Source organism: Rousettus aegyptiacus, unplaced genomic scaffold (assembly GCF_014176215.1).
Source record: "Rousettus aegyptiacus isolate mRouAeg1 unplaced genomic scaffold, mRouAeg1.p scaffold_m13_p_6, whole genome shotgun sequence".
NCBI lineage: Eukaryota > Metazoa > Chordata > Mammalia > Chiroptera > Pteropodidae > Rousettus > Rousettus aegyptiacus.
Window position 1 is genome coordinate 55723922 of NW_023416309.1, and position 15955 is coordinate 55739876.

The 15955-nt window shown below is 59.1% G+C and overlaps 1 protein-coding gene across 9 annotated transcripts in view; it reads right to left on the reverse strand.

Moving 5' to 3' along the window:
• Positions 1 to 243: 243 nt before the first annotated feature.
• CHST15 (carbohydrate sulfotransferase 15) overlaps positions 244 to 15955 on the reverse strand; it is an 88707-nt gene continuing 72995 nt past the window's right edge. For 7 of the 9 annotated variants that reach the window (XM_016155182.2, XM_016155190.2, XM_016155165.2 and 4 more), the window contains 3 exons: positions 8908 to 9064; positions 2020 to 2167; positions 244 to 539 (listed from right to left, as the gene is read on the reverse strand). In XM_016155182.2, coding sequence (XP_016010668.2) covers positions 349 to 539; positions 2020 to 2167; positions 8908 to 9064 — 496 coding nt within the window. In that variant the 3' untranslated portion in view covers positions 244 to 348. Of the gene's footprint in view, positions 540 to 2019; positions 2168 to 7432; positions 9065 to 15955 lie in introns of those variants that run through there. The other 2 variants (XM_036222370.1, XM_036222369.1) reach the window with 2 other exon arrangements.

Sequence of the window (15955 nt, forward strand, 5' to 3'; positions counted from 1 at the left end):
GTCGCATCCCGGAGCCGACAAGCCCCATGTTCCACGCCTCCCTCTCCACACCGGCCCAGCCCCCGCCGGCCTCGCCCCCCGAGTGCCGGCCGCTCTCGGAGCAGAAGGTGATGGAAGTGGGGTGTCCAGGGGCCCGGCAGAGGAGCGCTGCGGAGGGTCAGCTGCCAGGCTGCCTGACGTCGCAGAGGACCTTCCAAAAGGCTGTCATAAACACGTGCCTGGGAGGGAAAGAAGCCTCGGATCTCGGGGTTTTCTGCACGCTATGAGGACGGTGGTCCCCACAGAGAGATTTTTATTATCGTGGCGAAGACCAAGCCGCAGGCCCGGGCTGACGGCAGGGACTCGGCCTCACGTCTTCCTCCAGGCGAAGGCCTTGTCGGCGAGCACCTGTGCCAGCTTGGCGTTGAAAGGCCGGTAGAAGTCCTGCAGGATCCTCTGCGTGACCGGCCACATGGGCCCCAGGTTCCGGTCCTCGGGACGCCGGGCGTTGGACGCGGGGCTCTTTGTCATCAGGGCCATTTGTTTCTCGCTCAAGGGCCCTGGAATACACGGAAAAAACCCTGTGAGGCGGGAGGCCGAAGGAACTTCGCAGCAATGCCAGCAGAGCTGCGTGTCGAGACAGGCGTTTCCTTCCCTTGAGAATGTGTTTGGGGATCAAAATGCCTTGGCTGGATGCACTTCAGAGCTGCCGGGGCTGGAAGGTGCAAACGGCATCACGAACGGCAGACGCCGTGGCCGGCGTCGGACGCCCACCCTCAGAGGCGCACCTGGAACTTCAGGCCGCCCCCTCACCTGCGCCTCCCCTCCCGGTCTCATTTCCAACTGCCCGTAAAGGGCTGGCTCCCGTGTCTGTCAGCCTGTCCCTGGACAACTGTGCAACCTGCCAGGCTCGGCCCACTGGGATTCTGCCTCCGTCATTTCTACTTCCGGCTACCGATGCAAAGGGCCCCGGGGCTGGGCCACAATCCACCCCGTCTTGCTGTGAGGTGGCAACAGGGTGGGGGGAGGAGACATGCCGCCCGTGCCCAGAGACCCCACTGGCAGAACCTCCAGCTGCAGCAAGGCCGTGAGCAGGGAGAGGCCCAGGGAACAAGCTGGCAAGTGCCGCCGCCCAAGGCTGCCGGCTCCAGCCCCAGCCCTCGGGACCACCGGCCTCTCACTGGCTTAACCCGCTGGTCCACTGACGTCTCTTTGCCCCAGGCTTGGGTTCTGGCCAAAGTCCTGGGCCCATGCACGTCCTCGGGTTATACGAAACAGAAGAAATGGAACTGGCCTTCCTGTCCTTGTTAGGGACTAAGGACAAGTTCATTAATGCTAGAGTCTACAGGTGGCCAAAGCAAAGAAAACTGGTTCTAGGTCTTAGAAGAAAAAATAATCACACTCCATTGTGTTACCAGCTCTCCAAGAAAAGGAGAGAGAAAATCAAATGGCAAAAGGGTCCCGAGTCCCACTGGAGTGCAAACAGATTCTGCGCCCCAGAAGTCCAAAAGCCAGGACCGGCAGGCAACTCCCAGCCACACGGCTGATTCCAGGGGTCCCCAACAATACCTGAGGTCATGCCATGTCCTGTCTGCCCCTCCTCCAAGCCCTGTGGCTTCTGCGAGACTGTCCCAGCCACCCGATGAGTTCCTGTCTGTCCCCAAGGCTCAACGCATAGACTACTTCCTTCTGTGAAGCCTTCCGTGATCCCTTCAGCAGCTGGGACCCCGAGTAATCTGGACGACCCTGCTGTGATGACGCGGACCCTCCCCCCGCCGTCCTACCAGTGCCCCCGCGCCCGCAGCGCCCAGCAAGCTCCCACGTGAGAGGTCATCTCTGCCTCCCCAGGGATCCCTGACCCCATGGTGCACAAGACCCCGCGTGCCACTGGTGCTTGAGCAACAGGTGCTGAATGGCCCCCCAGCTCGGCCTGCCCCCCCCAGCTCACGGAGTCTGCACGTGACTCGGCGAGGCCCTCACAGGGCCGGCGGCCACGGAGCTCCGGCCCTGCACCGTGGGTCTGCAGGGCGACAGTCGTACCGAGGCTGAGGAACTGGAAGACCCTGTGCATGGTGTAGCTGACGTTGGACGCGTGGTCTTCCAGGCGAAGAACGAGGAACTGTTCTTTACTGAAAACAGTGAGCCAGTCCAGGAGATACACGGCGTACAGCCCGACCTGCAGCCGCACCTGGGGCCAGAGAGGAGATGTTAGTACAGGAGCGGTTCCCCCAGTACCGCGCGGCGCGTTTCTGAAAGTATTACGGCGCGTCCCTACAAACCAACACCAAGGAGTGATCCTGGCAAACCACCGTCTTCAGAAGCTGGACCCTAAACACCCTGCATTCTTGCTTCCTACTACATGTACAAAGGATTCCCACACTTAGGGCCGCACACAGTCCTCGGGACGACCCCGCGGGTACCTCCGTGACACACGTCACAGCGAGGACGGATGTAAAGGCAGAGCCCAAGGTTACGGCCACCAGTGGTGCAAACGTTCTCTGCACAACACGCTGGCTGTCCCTGCTCCTGTGCCCGGCACACGACAGCGATGAAAAACACCTGCGGACGCCCCGGAGGCAAGCCAAGTGAGCGAACCACCGCCGCCTGGCCGCGCGGACGTCCGCGACGAGGGCGTGTGCGCGTCGGAGGCACGCAGCGCTGCGCGGGGCCGTCCCCTCCCCCTAAGTGTCCGAGGTCCTTGTCCTCCTGAGCCTCCCCTCATGCCGCACTGCGAGCGCATTTAGAGAATTAACCTTACCTCTGTCCTCATCTCCCCGAGGTGGCCGCTAGGCCGCCTGGGAGTCCTGTTTTGTGAGTGTCTTTGCTCACCTAGTGGATCTGGCCACTGGACGGTCTAACTCTGTGAGTGGTGACAGGAGCTTTGTGCCACGCGGTTACCAGCCCGACCTCCAGGAGGGACTGGAGACTAAGCGTCAGCCACGTGGACAGTATGTGACCGAGCCCCGAGCAGTATTCTGGAAAGGCTCGAGTGGGCTCCCCGGCTGGTGGTGCGCCGTGCGGGGTCGTCGCACCTGGTGGCTGCGAGGCCTTCACGCTGACCACGCCATGGGGTGAGTCCGGACACACCCTCCCGGAAGTGCTTCTTCCCTCGGCTGATTGTAATCTCTGTCCTTTCCCCGTCATGAGTCGTCACCGTGACTACACAGCCTTCGAAGTGTGCTGTGATTATGAATTGTAAACCCGAAGGCGGTTTTGAGGACCCCCCAACTTACAAACGGTGTCAGAAGTGAGAACGGTCTTGGGGACTGTTTCCTCTAACTTCACAGTCGGCCCCGAGCTCTTGCCGACGCTCCAAGCAGCAGCCCTCCCCCTCCGCTCCGGGGCCCCGCCTCCAGCACGTCTGCTGCCCACCCACCTCCACGCCCGGCCTCCTGCTCTGCCCTGCCCAGTCTTCCCACGCTCCTCGTCTGCCGCCTCGGCCGGCGCCGCTCCCCCCGTTCATGCCCCATCAGCCCTCGCCTCGCATTGTCACAGCGTCCCAACTGCTATCCCCAGCCCCGCCCCCCCCCAAGCCTCCCCTGGTCTCCGCGGAGACAGGCCCTGGCGTGGCCTGAGCTCCCGGCCACTCTGCCCCGGGCGCCCGCGCCTCCCGGCTCCCCGGGCCCCGGCTGCCGCCCCGGGTCCCCCGGCAGACACCCCGGCATCACATTTCTTTCTTTGCCACCTGGACCCTGAGCTCCCCCACTGCCGTCCCCTCCGGCACGAGGCGCTCACACGGTCCCCTGCCGGAGTGACTGAACGCCGTGGCAACGGCCGGATGACCGCATCTCTGACTAAACACGTGCCGGGCCGACACTGTCTTCCTCGCCCCCGAGTCTTGTTCCGTTTCATTGTGGTTCTAATCGTGTGGGAGGATGTGGAGGAAGAAAAACAATTAGAGGGATAAGCTGTCTCCGAACCCATTTCACTCACTGCCTCCGGCCCCAGGTTGTACTTCCTCACACGCCGGCTCCAGCTCGTAAAAAGGCCTCTGGAGAGGAGGGGCGCCTGCCAGCCTCAGAAACAAACACCGTGTGGCCTCCGACCCGCAAACTGCTACGAGAGCATCTTCTTGCTACGGCACTGCAGAGCTTCCCAATGCTCTCTCCCCCCGTCAGGCTTGCGGGCTGGCCTCTCCCGCGGAGGACCAGCCTGACCAGCTTTATCTCTTCCAGGGGAAACTGCCTTTGTACTCAAGAACTTTCTAGAAGAAAAGGAGCTGGCTATTTGTGGCAGGATGGGGTTGTTTAAGGTAGCCGCGGCCCATATTTCTTGAAAGCATGTTTGTGCCCATAATGGAGAGAACACCTTCCACCGTCCCCAGAAGGACGAAGCCCTGCTGGTGGAGACCTGCGGCCGGGTCTTCCTGCCCGGGCGGGGCTGGTCGGGGAGCAGGGGCTGCCCAAGGTCGGCCGGCAGCAGCCGCCGGAGCCCAGACCTGCAGGCAGGTCCCTGTCTCAGGGCTCATCCACCCACGACTGCCCACACGGCCTCTCTACCAGCCTCGCGAATTCCCCCATTCATTCACCCGTTCACTCACTCACTCTCATTCCATAAATAATTTAGTGCACGCTGCGTGGCTGGTACCCAACTAGGTGATGGAGAGGCGTTGCTATGTAACAGACGTGCCCCTGGCCCCAGGGAGCTTATTATCTAGTGAGGGAGACAGAGCTAAGCTGGTACAGAACCCAGCACCTGAAACCGCCCGCTGTGATAGCACACTGTGGGGGGACGGACAGGGCGGAGAGAGAGATCAGAAGGTCAGATTAAAGCCGGACCCGAAGGATGAGAGGCCAGGAGCAGCACCGCCCGGCGAGAAGGCGTGTGGGAGGCTCTAGAACCAGGTGTCTGCGACCTCAGCACACAACCCACTCCCCTGGAGGGCTTGTGAAGCAGACTGGGGACCCCACCCCAGAGCCCCTGATCTTTGCAAACTCCTGCTCTGCGGCGAGAGGTCGGCCGATCTGAGGACCTAAGAGGAGAGCGAAGCGGAGCGTGATGGAGACGGGGGCGGCGGGGGGCGGGGGGGGGTGGGGTCTGGCTCCCGCATCCAGCGCCACAGGAAGGCAGCGAATGGCTGAGCAGGTAGCGCGGGCGGCCTCGAATGTCCGAGAAACGCCACCCCCCCCCCAGGGCTGAGGCTGGGCTGGGTCCACGCTCCCGCATGCCAGCAGCGAAGATCTGCCCCCAAGAGCAGGGCTGCCGACTGCCGGCTCCTCCCACTCCGCAGGAGCCCTGCAGGGACCGAGAGCAGCAGGCGATCTTCGATCTGTGACAGCCACCTCCGCCCTGTCCTGTGACGCTGCCTCTGGGCATCACTCTGACCATAGGCACCTGCCAAGCGACTGCCCTGTCCATCCACGGCAAAGCATGAAACCGAATCAAAAAACACAGGCCTCCTGCAGATTCAAACCTCTGCCTTTAGGAGGCGCTGAAGAAGGTGGAAACGTCTTGAGGTTTAGAGGCCGTGGGGCCTGGGACCGAACCCCGAGCCTGCCTGTCACTAGCTTTGCGGCTCTGGGTGGCAGTGGGCCTCTGGGAGCCTCCGTGTCCTCACCTATAAAATGGCCGTGGCTTTCAGGCAAGACTGAACGAGATGACGCGTTGGAAGGGGGCGCGTGGCAGAGCCGCTCACAAGAAAGGCGAGACAGACCCCTTTCCCGCCCTCGCGGATGGAGTCGTTAAAAACTCCTGATCCGGAAAACTTCCAGCACACACTGACGTGGAGACTCGGGATGACACCCGTGAACTCAGCGCCCCATCTCCGCGTGAGGGATGCTCATGGCTGGAGTGCCAACGGGAGGCCGCGGGGAGGGCTCGCCCCCTCTCCGCTGTGGGAGTAAGTGGCTGTGGACATCCTGTCTCCCGGACACTCGTTTAAAGACGGGCGACGTGCACGCCGTCCTGCTCTGTCCCTGTGGCACTGACTGTGACGACGGCGGGTGCTGGAGGGCCTGGGGCGCTCTGGGTGGCACAAAGTGACCGGCGGCACGGGGTGGGGGTGGGGGGGCACGTTCATATCAGACCTTTGCTTGTCTGTGGGGAGAAACTCAATTCAAAACCACTAAAATAAACTGCGCCCCAGGTCAAGAGCTGCATCCAGCCCTGCCCATCAAAAGCCGCCCAGCGCAGGGGACCCGCAGAAGGGAAGCCCACGCTTGACCCTCCCTTTCCGGGTCTCTGTCAGACGATCCAGCCGCGGACGGTTCTGGGTCCTTTTCTGAACCACACTAGCTGGCCGTGTCACCTCACCTCTCACGGTCTTCGTCCCTTCCGGTGACAGGGACTCCTCCTCCCGCCCGTCTCTCTTCCAGGTCCTCCTGGACTGGGGACTGCTGGGGGTCAGGAGGAGGGGAGGAACCGGGCGCAGCACCGCGAGGTGGGGCTGTGCTTCCTCCAGCACTGAGCGCAGCCCCCAGCCCCGCCCTCCTGTCTCCAGGAGGCCACCCCCTCCCCAGGCCCATCCCTACTCAGTTACCAGAGTCTCTGTGCGCCAGACATCTTTCTAAAACGCACAGCTGCCGTCACTATGCCCCGCTTAAATCCTCCCGTGGGGTCCCAGCTCCCCCAGGATGAAGTCCAGATCCCTGAAGCTCACCAAGTTCGCCTGCATCACGGGATGCAGCCCGTGCCCCCGCTCCCATCACCCCCATCGCTAAGGCAACCACGCCACGCACACTGTGCCCTGGCTGTAGCGACTGCTCTCAGCGCTAACCTCGCGGCCTCTGCACCTGCTGCTCCCTCCACCTGACACATCGCCACTTCCATTTCTCTGCCCAACTCGTCTTTTAGGGCTCAGCACAGACGTCACCTCTCCTAGGACGTCCCCCTGATGCCCTGTTCTCAGGTGACCTCGGCTGGGGGCCAGAGCCCCCCACCCCCCTCTCCCCGCTGGGGCCGGGGCTGCCCTCAGTGCCAAGTCCACGCCTGTCCTGTCACCACGGCGGCCCGTGACCCAGTGCTGTGCACGTACGGTGGAACGCCACTCCAAAATGCTCCACTTCGGCACAGGAATTACTTTGAGCTAAAAGCAACTGACAAAAAAACAAACAAACAAACAAAAACCAAACAGATACAAGAAAAGCTCTCTATCCTCCCCTTATTTGCCTAAAAGCAAGACATACTTGTAAGGGTGTCTCCCGTGCCCTCTCTATCAGGAAGAACAGAAGTCAGTCGCTGGAGATCACTCCAGACTCTTATCAGTCTGAGGCCGCGACAGGATTAGACATAACGAACCTTGATGACGCCAGCCCTGCCCTGCCCTTCTGTGAGTCCCTCCCCCCCCAGCCCTGTCCTTCTGTGAGTCCCGCCCCCCCAGCCCTGCCGTGAGTCCCCCCCCAGCCCTGCCCTGCCGTGAGTCCCCCCCGCAGCCCTGTCCTTCCGTGAGCCCCCCCCCCGCAGCCCTGTCCTTCTGTGAGTCCCGCCCCCCAGCCCTGCCCTTCCGTGAGTCCCCCCCCCCACATACACGGGTTTGCCTTCCCACAATTTGCCACCCTAGAAACTCAAAGTCTGCTCTCTCCTGTCTTGTCACTTCTCTGCAAACGTATCGTTCTCTTGTGAAGATGCTCTAACCAGCCCTCTGGGTCATGCGTCTGTGAGTGCTCCCATGGACCTGTGTGATGCACAAGTTAATAAACTGGTTTGCCTTCCTCTTGTTGATGCGTTTTTTGCTGGTTGAGTTCGCAGGGCCCCAGCCAAGAACATGAGATGGGTCGAGGAAAAAGATGGCTTTTCCTTCCCTACACGTGAACGACCCTCTTTAACCAGCACAACGGCCTGGTAAAGTAGTATCATCACCCCCATTTGATGATGAAGCACTGAGTCTCAGAGAAGCTAAGACAGCTGCCCAGAGTCACACAGCTAGTAAATGCCCGAGCTGGGAACTGAACTCAAGTCACCGCCTGGCTCCAAAGGCCACTCCTTCTACCCGGCACCACTGGCCGGATTTTGTGCTGACCAGTGCCCTTGCTGGGTCTTCCCTGCCAAACTACAAACTCCAGCAGGACAACCTGGAGTCCTGCCACTGCCCCTGTGGATCCTGCCCGTGCTGGCGTACTGCCTTCCGGATGAGACGGCCTCGAGGGCAAAGGAGAGGGGGCAAAGCCTGCTGACCTTGAACCCCACCACGCCTGGGGGTTCTAAGCCCCTGCCTCGAGCAGATCTGTCTGTGCCTTACCACACGGCATGCTCGGCAGAGCAAGGCTTGTGCACCACTCCCCAGGGCAGGCGACAGCATCAGCCTCGCCATGGAGGCTTACCCACGACACCAAACCCGCTGACAAGGCACTGAGGAGAACCCGGGGTGCTGCACAGCGTGAGAAACCACCCCGTATTCACACATGCTAAATTCACATTAACGGCTTCTTTTGCATTAAAAAAAAAAAAAAAGACAAGAAATGTATGCCATATTCCTGAAGGCAAAAAAGGAAAGAAAATTTTTTCCACTGAGACCCTGTCAAAGAAGCACTGAAAGCCACTGGTGGGTAATTGCTAAAACCAACAAAACAGTCCCCCATCGGGGAGACTGCGAAGACAATTTGCGAACTGGGCGTCCTGGAGGCCGCCAATCCCAACGGCACAGTGTGTTCGCTCCGCAGCAATCTCCCTAAACGCAGCCCCTCCTCTCGCGGAGGGTGGGGAGGGCATTGTAACTGGGGATCAGCAGGGAAGAAAGTGGGCGCCAGCTGAAAGGGCCCATCAATTTTCACACTTCTACTTCCGTGAATATTTGTTTTTGCATTAGCCGCTGCTCAAAGGCATGGGGAGAAGCATTTGCACATTAGAATGCCTCTCTGTGTTTACATGCAAAAACCCCCCACCATGAGCCAGATTATGCAACTATGTATAATCGTTACAAAGCAGTGTGTTCAGCCACTTGCATAATCATTACAAAGTAGCGCGTTCCGCGAGGCTGGCCTCCTTACGCACAGGCATGGCGTTGTTGAGGCTGTTGTTGTAGACGCAGGCGCGCAGGGAATAGTCCAGCATGCAGTTCTCAAACAGCTGCAGAGCTTCCGTCACTTTTTCATGGAAGTCATCTGCAGATTTGTTCGAACTTGCAAAGTACAGATAGTCTGAGTACAACCTGTGAATAAAAGAAGTAGATAATTTTACTGCCCACGGACGGGAAATCACGCCCCGTTTGGACGACAAAGAAAATCAACTTGCAATGACCTTATCTAGTTTTGTTCATGAAAACTCTCCCATTTCTCTGTGTTCCCTTGCAAGTGGGCCACGTCCCTCCTCCCCTTCACGTCCCAGCCCCTTTCACGGGCTCTGCCGGACTCGGACGTGTCTGCGCTGGCCCCAGACAACCACCCACAGTTTCTCCTTTGTTCTTTCTAGCCACCTCGGGCCATGGCTGTTTTCACGGTAACAGTGAGCTCCGGTTACCGAAACCGTCGGACAGCAGAGAAGCCCAGAAAATGCTACGCTCCTTCCCGGGCCTCCCTCCTCCGCAGGAGGCCACGAGAACACCTATCGCTCTTACAGTATCACGATTCCGCGTGAAATTCCTGGCCCTCCCATGGACAGACACCCGAGCATTACACAAACCTTTACGAAATGTCTCTCCCTAGATTGGTAGAGACCTATTTTTTAACACAATGTAAAACCCCCCACACACCTGCAAGGGGCCACGAGGCTTTCAAACAGGAACCGACAGTCTCTCCCTGACCAAACTTGACCTGGACCCCTCTGACCCTTCTTCTCTGAGCCAGAATTTTCACTGCCCAATTGTAGCCGGAATTCTCCCTCTCTGTATCCGACTGGGCTTGTCCCCCGCAGCCACCCAGGTGACAGCTGGTCACCCCAACCTAACCGCAGCAAGAGGCCTCTCGGGTGGGTTTAGCCAGAATCCCCCTTACCCCTCACGTTTCCTCTTAATAATTTTCCATCCAGCGACGCCCCCAAGTCTATGTCACTGCAAAACCCCATCGCAGTTGCACCCACACGAACGCCACAAAGTCTGTCTTACCATTCTTTAACAGCTATCGGATTAATTTCTTTCTCTCTATATTTTCTTTCTTTCTTTTCTCAAGACCTCTGCAAATATATTTCATTGGACTTTCAACATGATGCAGAGTTTTTTTTTTTTAACCATGGGCTATTTCTTTTGTTTTATAAGACAAACAAAAAGTAAACCAACAAGCTATAACAATGGAATAAGCAAACTCTTCGCTTAGGGACCCTTTCTCGACTTCCCCAGTGGTCCTAACTCACAGTCCCACTCTCCAGAGGTCACCATTATCATCGGTTTCTTATATATCCTTCCAGAAGTTCTTGGTGCATGCTCAAGCATGTATCTGCATATTTTATATTTTTTAAAAATAGATGCGTCAGATTATATCAGATGGGATCAGATAATATACTATTATCATGACATTTTTTGAATCATTTAATTTGGGGGAATTTTGAGCACCCATGAAAGAAGATAAGACAGTATCCCGCAGCCTGATAGAACAGTATTTATTCCGCTGCCACCCGGTAATTTTCTTTAACAGAACTTTCCAGCTGCGCGTTTGCTCAGCCTTTCTCTCCGTTTCTGCTTACAGAGAGGGTCTCTACCCCTTTTTCGGTTTTCAAAAATCTCCGCTTCGTTTCTTCGTTTGCCTTTTCAACACACACACCTCCAAGTGAGCCCGCTGCTGTAGCCGACACCCTTCGCCCACATGACCCGCAGCCGCTGAAGGAACAAGGCGGAGGGGACTGGCCCCTGGCTCCACGGGAGCAGGGCCGAGGGGACTGGCCCCTGGCTCCACGGGAGCAGGGCCGAGGGGACTGGCCCCTGGCTCCACGGGAGCAGGGCCGAGGGGACTGGCCCCTGGCTCCACGGGAGCAGGGCGGAGGGGACTGGCCCCTGGCTCCACGGGAGCAGGGCCGAGGGGACTGGCCCCTGGCTCCACGGCGTGACGGTTCGCTCTCCCCCAACATTTTCTGTTTCCCCAACACCTCTTTCCCCTGAAAGCGATTCGGCCCATCTCATCGCCGTATGTACCCCCGCGGCTGGGGATGTTACATCTGTCCTGCCGAAGGCGCCCGGCGCCCCGCTGTCCCCAGCGCTGGGCCGCACGCACGCCTGCAGAAACCGCAGCGCCCTCGGCGCACACGTCAGCCACCAACGCTCCTTCTGCGGCAGCCCTCACCGCCGGTGCCGGTCACAGTGGAGACGAAGGCTCGTTACTAACGCGGGCGCTGCTTCTTAGGGACCAGGTCTCCTTCGCCCCCGGTGCTGGCACAGTGCCCTCGACGTGGCCCTTTAGCACGTGTCCACCGCCAGCATCCACAGAGGACACTTCCGGGAAGTCCTGAGACGTTCACGCTCTGCCCACGGGTTGCTCGGCGACGGTGAGCAGATTCTCCCCGACACCCGCGCTCACCGGGGCCACCGCCCAGGGCGACACACCGCGTCTGCCGACTACCAGTGTCCCCAACGCGAGCCGGCCGTTTTCCCTCTCAGAAAACGGGACATCCGTCAGGCCTGAAACAAGCATGGCGCCCACCACCGCAGGGTCAGCCTCAGCTAGGACAACCTACACGGCTAGAGGATGGGTGGACGTCAAAACCACAGGTGCACGGCCCGCCAAGTGCGGCCCGCTGTATGCGCCGAGGGGGCCCCGTGCAGGGGGTCTCCCGGGGTGTCCCGCCTGGCCCATACATGTCCTATCAGGCCTGTCAATACGGCTCAGCCCAAGAAATGAGGTCCGTGGAAATTACCTGATGCCTTTGAAACAATCATCACAGTCTGCGCTTAATTAGAATTCCAAGTCCAGAATTCTCACCAAGGACTCCCATGGAACTACCCAAACTCCTTGGCGGAACTGGAATTCTGGCTCATAAATTGCCACCTAAAAACCCAAAAACTTAAGCTTTCCATACTGAGAGCTTATTTTGTGGTAATAACATTTCTCGTAGACATTTGGCTCATAAATAAAACAAGAGCCCCAAAGCTGCCTCAGTTTTAAATATAAAGTAACTTCGTGAAGGATCTGCTGATTCCACAGAATTCTTTAGAGACCACGGAGTGATTTCAGGGACAGCGGGACGTGTCCAGTGTGCCAACCGGGAAGCCCAGCCCCGCTCGGCGGAGACACCGGCTTCCGTCTGCGTGGTGTGACACAGCACGAACTCAGGACCCCACCGCCTGCGGGTCAGGTTTCCAGCCTTTGCGAACCAGGCCAGAACGAGGGACGACGTCCCCGGCCCCCTCGGCTCTCCCCGGGGATGGGCGGTGGGTCTCAGGGTTCCACTGGAGCCACACGCAGGCTGGGAAGCGCGTCTGTGAGGACAAGTCCTTCAGGCCACACTTTATTGGCAAAAATCTGAGCTGGAACTCTATCCGCCATAACGACGGCCACGCTCCTGTTTGCATTTTGTAGATTCCCCAAAAGACACGTCCATGTCCCGACCCCATCCCATGAATGGCATCCATTTGGAAGCAAGATTTGGAGCGAGTCCCAAATCCAGGGACTGGCGTCCTCATGAGACGAGGAGAGGACATGGACGCGGGGCGGACAGCCACGTGAGGGCAGAGGCGGAGACGGGGGACGTGTCTGCCCAGGAACGAGGGCCTAGGACTGCTGGAAGCCGCCAGAGGCCGCGGGAGGGGCATGGAGCGGACCCCCCCTCAGAGCCGCCAGAAGGACTGACCCTGCCGACACCCCGATGCGGGACTTCCGGCCTCCAGAACCGTGGGAGAATATACATTTCTGGTGTTTTAAGCCCCCGAATGGGTGGTGACTTGTTGCGGCGGCCGCAGGAAACTCACACGGATTCTAACCCCCGATTCCCAGGAAGACTGACGGTTCTCGAGCACCTCTCCCCCGGGAGCGAGTCACCTGAGCGTGTACGAGGACGGCGGCCGCGTGGCCAGCTTTTCCTCGCAGAAATGAGGAGGCAGGCGAAAAGCAAAACGTGGGCTCCTGCTTTCAGGGGAGCACTGTCCGGGTCCCCCTCAAAAATCAGGCTGGCACTCCGTGAGAATGTCTGTGATAAACACTGTGGGTTCCCCACGGCCACCCCCCAGGGAAAAGAGGCAGGTAAATGACCCGGAGGCGGGACAGCCACTGGATATGTCGAAACCATTCAGAAAATGTTGAGGACAGCAAATGGATAAAGAATAAGTACCCGATGGACCTCAAAAAGCGGGAGCAGTCACACTTATGCAGCAGGTTGAAACGTAAAGAGATGAAGCTAAACGTCCACGTTTTAGTGTTTAAATCAAGCAAACGATGAAGAAGTAGGAGAAAGAGACCAACGAGGAAAATATACGAAGGGCTTAGATGACATGAACTCATAATTAATCACCACGGAGCCGCAGGGACACCGAAGCACCCTCAGGATGCATTAACAGAGGTAAGGCACTGAGGATGTGGGAGGGTGTTGCTCTGCTCCACCGTGGCAGGTCAGGACCCCAAAGGACATGTGCCTTCTGCACTGGGAGCCAAACAGTGAGGGGGAAGGAGCTGCTGCAGCCGGGGGAGCAGGATTCAGCAGGAGGGATGCCGGCTTCGAAGGCTCAAAGGCTGTCCGGAGCTGCGAGGAGAGGAGACCTGTCCCATACTCCTTAAGTGCTGACCAGAGAATAGAAGGTTCAGGAAGAAAATCGGTTGGAGTCAAGGAAACATGCCTCCAGCTGGCCAGAAGTGAGTGGCCCCAGCGGCAGGAGCCACCGAGGCTGGAGGGGGTGGGGAGGAGCCCCAGGCAGAGTGAAGGCCAGGTGACCGGCCCCAAGTTTGGGGGCTGCCAAGCTCCCTCCCGCAAAACCACCTCCTTTTCTTACTCTTAAACCGTCCCAGATGGGTGTGACATTTGGCCAGGACCATTTCCAACAGCAATTCCAAATATAAGCCCAAACGCACCGGCACCGTCTGTGCCCTGGTAATTTTAGAGGCTGCCGGGGCCGGCCCCGCAACGCGGGCCTGTGCCCACAGGGGGCCCCTCAGGTCCTTCCCCGTGCACTGCAAGGCCACCGACCCCCCCCCCCCCCCCCCGCCGCCTGCTGGAGGGAAAGTAGGGCTGGATGTGTGTGTTGCTGGGAGGGGAGGGGGCTCCCTAACTTGGTGCCTCTGGAAGGAACCACATCTCTCTCCACAGAGACAAAGGAGTGGCTACGAGCTTGACGTGACATCCTGACGGTCACCCCAAGGCTACTGCTGAATTTGTTCAATGACACTGATGGGCGTGGCTCTGATGGGAACAGACCGGGGCGTACGGATCACCATGAAACGGGCAGCGTGGCATCTCCTCGGCCAGAACCCCCCAGGAGGAGGGCACACTCACGCCTTCCAACCCGCGCCCCCGCCCCCCAAACACACGGAGGCTGCGGGAATGAGAGCCGGGGCGGCCCCTCGTTATTCTCCATTTGCAGGCATCCAGGTTCAAATCGCTGGTCGATGACGTCCCAAGCCCTGGTAAAATCCCATCAACAATGATTAGATACATATTTCCTACGAGGAAAAGTCCACTTAACGACGCTGGGGAGGAGGCCTTTCTGTCCCACCGATTCACAAGCCGTGACTACCTCATCGCGAGGGACAGGAAGCAAAACTGGCCAGGCACGCGCATCTGGGGGGAAGGTTCAGAGTCACCTTCGGCTGTAGATGTGGGCGACGCTGATGGAGTTCATTTTCCGACAGGTACGTCCACCCAGGTTTGGGCTTAAACACAGACACGCAGATACAAAGCTCCCGGTTCACTGGGGCCATCTGGGTGGTCTTTCTTCCCCGGAATTCGAGCGGGGTTCTGGGTCCACCTGGGCTTCTTCCCGAGCCTCCAATGCCCAGTCTCTGGCAAACGTCCGTGGAATGGAAGGTCGGACTTCTCAGGGGCGATACCAAACGCCCCTTTTGTCTAGGCGCCCGGCGTGGCCGACAAAGGACTTCCACAGACCCAGTGATCCGGGCATCGGGTGGCCACCGGCGAGAAAGGGCAGGCGCGCAGAGGATTGGACGCTGCCCTCGGCCGAGGCCGCGGCATGGCCAGGCCTAGGTCCCAGCATCTGGGACCACATGCAGAGCACAGGCCACCGCACCCCAGCGCTGGCCCATATGTGACGTGCGCTGCCAACCGCTCCCCAGAACTCCCCCTGGAGACCCAGAACCCACACCCAGGGCCCTCCCGACCCCGGCCTCGCGCACGTCACCTCTGAATGTCCGCCAAAGGACAGACAACGGGCCCTTCTCCCCACGTCCCCGCTGCACAGAACCGCCCTTCGCAAGCGATCCTGCGGGAACACTCGGGGCTGCCAAGGACTTTGTAAACACTTCCCAAAAAAACAAACGGTGTTAAACACAGGAATTTCCAGCATGACGGTCGTGCCCCACCAATGAGACGCGGGCCTTCACCAGGTGTCACGCTGACCACCGGCCTTCAGAGAACGCCTCGTGGGCCGAGCTGTCAGGCCTGGCCACAGCCGGCTCTCCCCCCACGACAAGGGCCGAGGCCAAACCCTTGGCCTTTGGGTGGCTTACAGTTCAGCCCCATAAAAGTGACCTCGCACCACTCACAGGACCCACATAAAGGTGAGTCAGTAACGCCCAGACAGGCAGCTTTTGAGAAGCAAAATGCCTGGATTCGCCAGAAAATTAACGGGCAGCGTAGAGACACTCAGCTACAGTCTTCTTCAAGAAGACTGCTTATAACTCCTAATCCTCCCCAGTACTGCAGGGAAAAGGTGAGGGCTGGAGGGAGGGTGTGAGGCGGCTCTGACGGCCTCTCTCCCCACGCCGGCTCCTGCCGCCCGGGAGTTCTCCTAATCTTCCTTCGGGATGGATGATGTTATTAATTAATCCATCGGCGCTCTTCGATGCCTGCGCATCTGTTACGGAGAAAACACACTGAGGCAGGATGCGGCTCTCCCCCTCTGCCTGAGAACCCGTCCGGGGCGCCAAATCGGTGCTTCCGAGACCTGGAGAGCTGCGCTGTTTGGGGGGCTTTAGTGCTGGCTGAGTAGCGAGACGTGCTCAAGTCGGAGGAG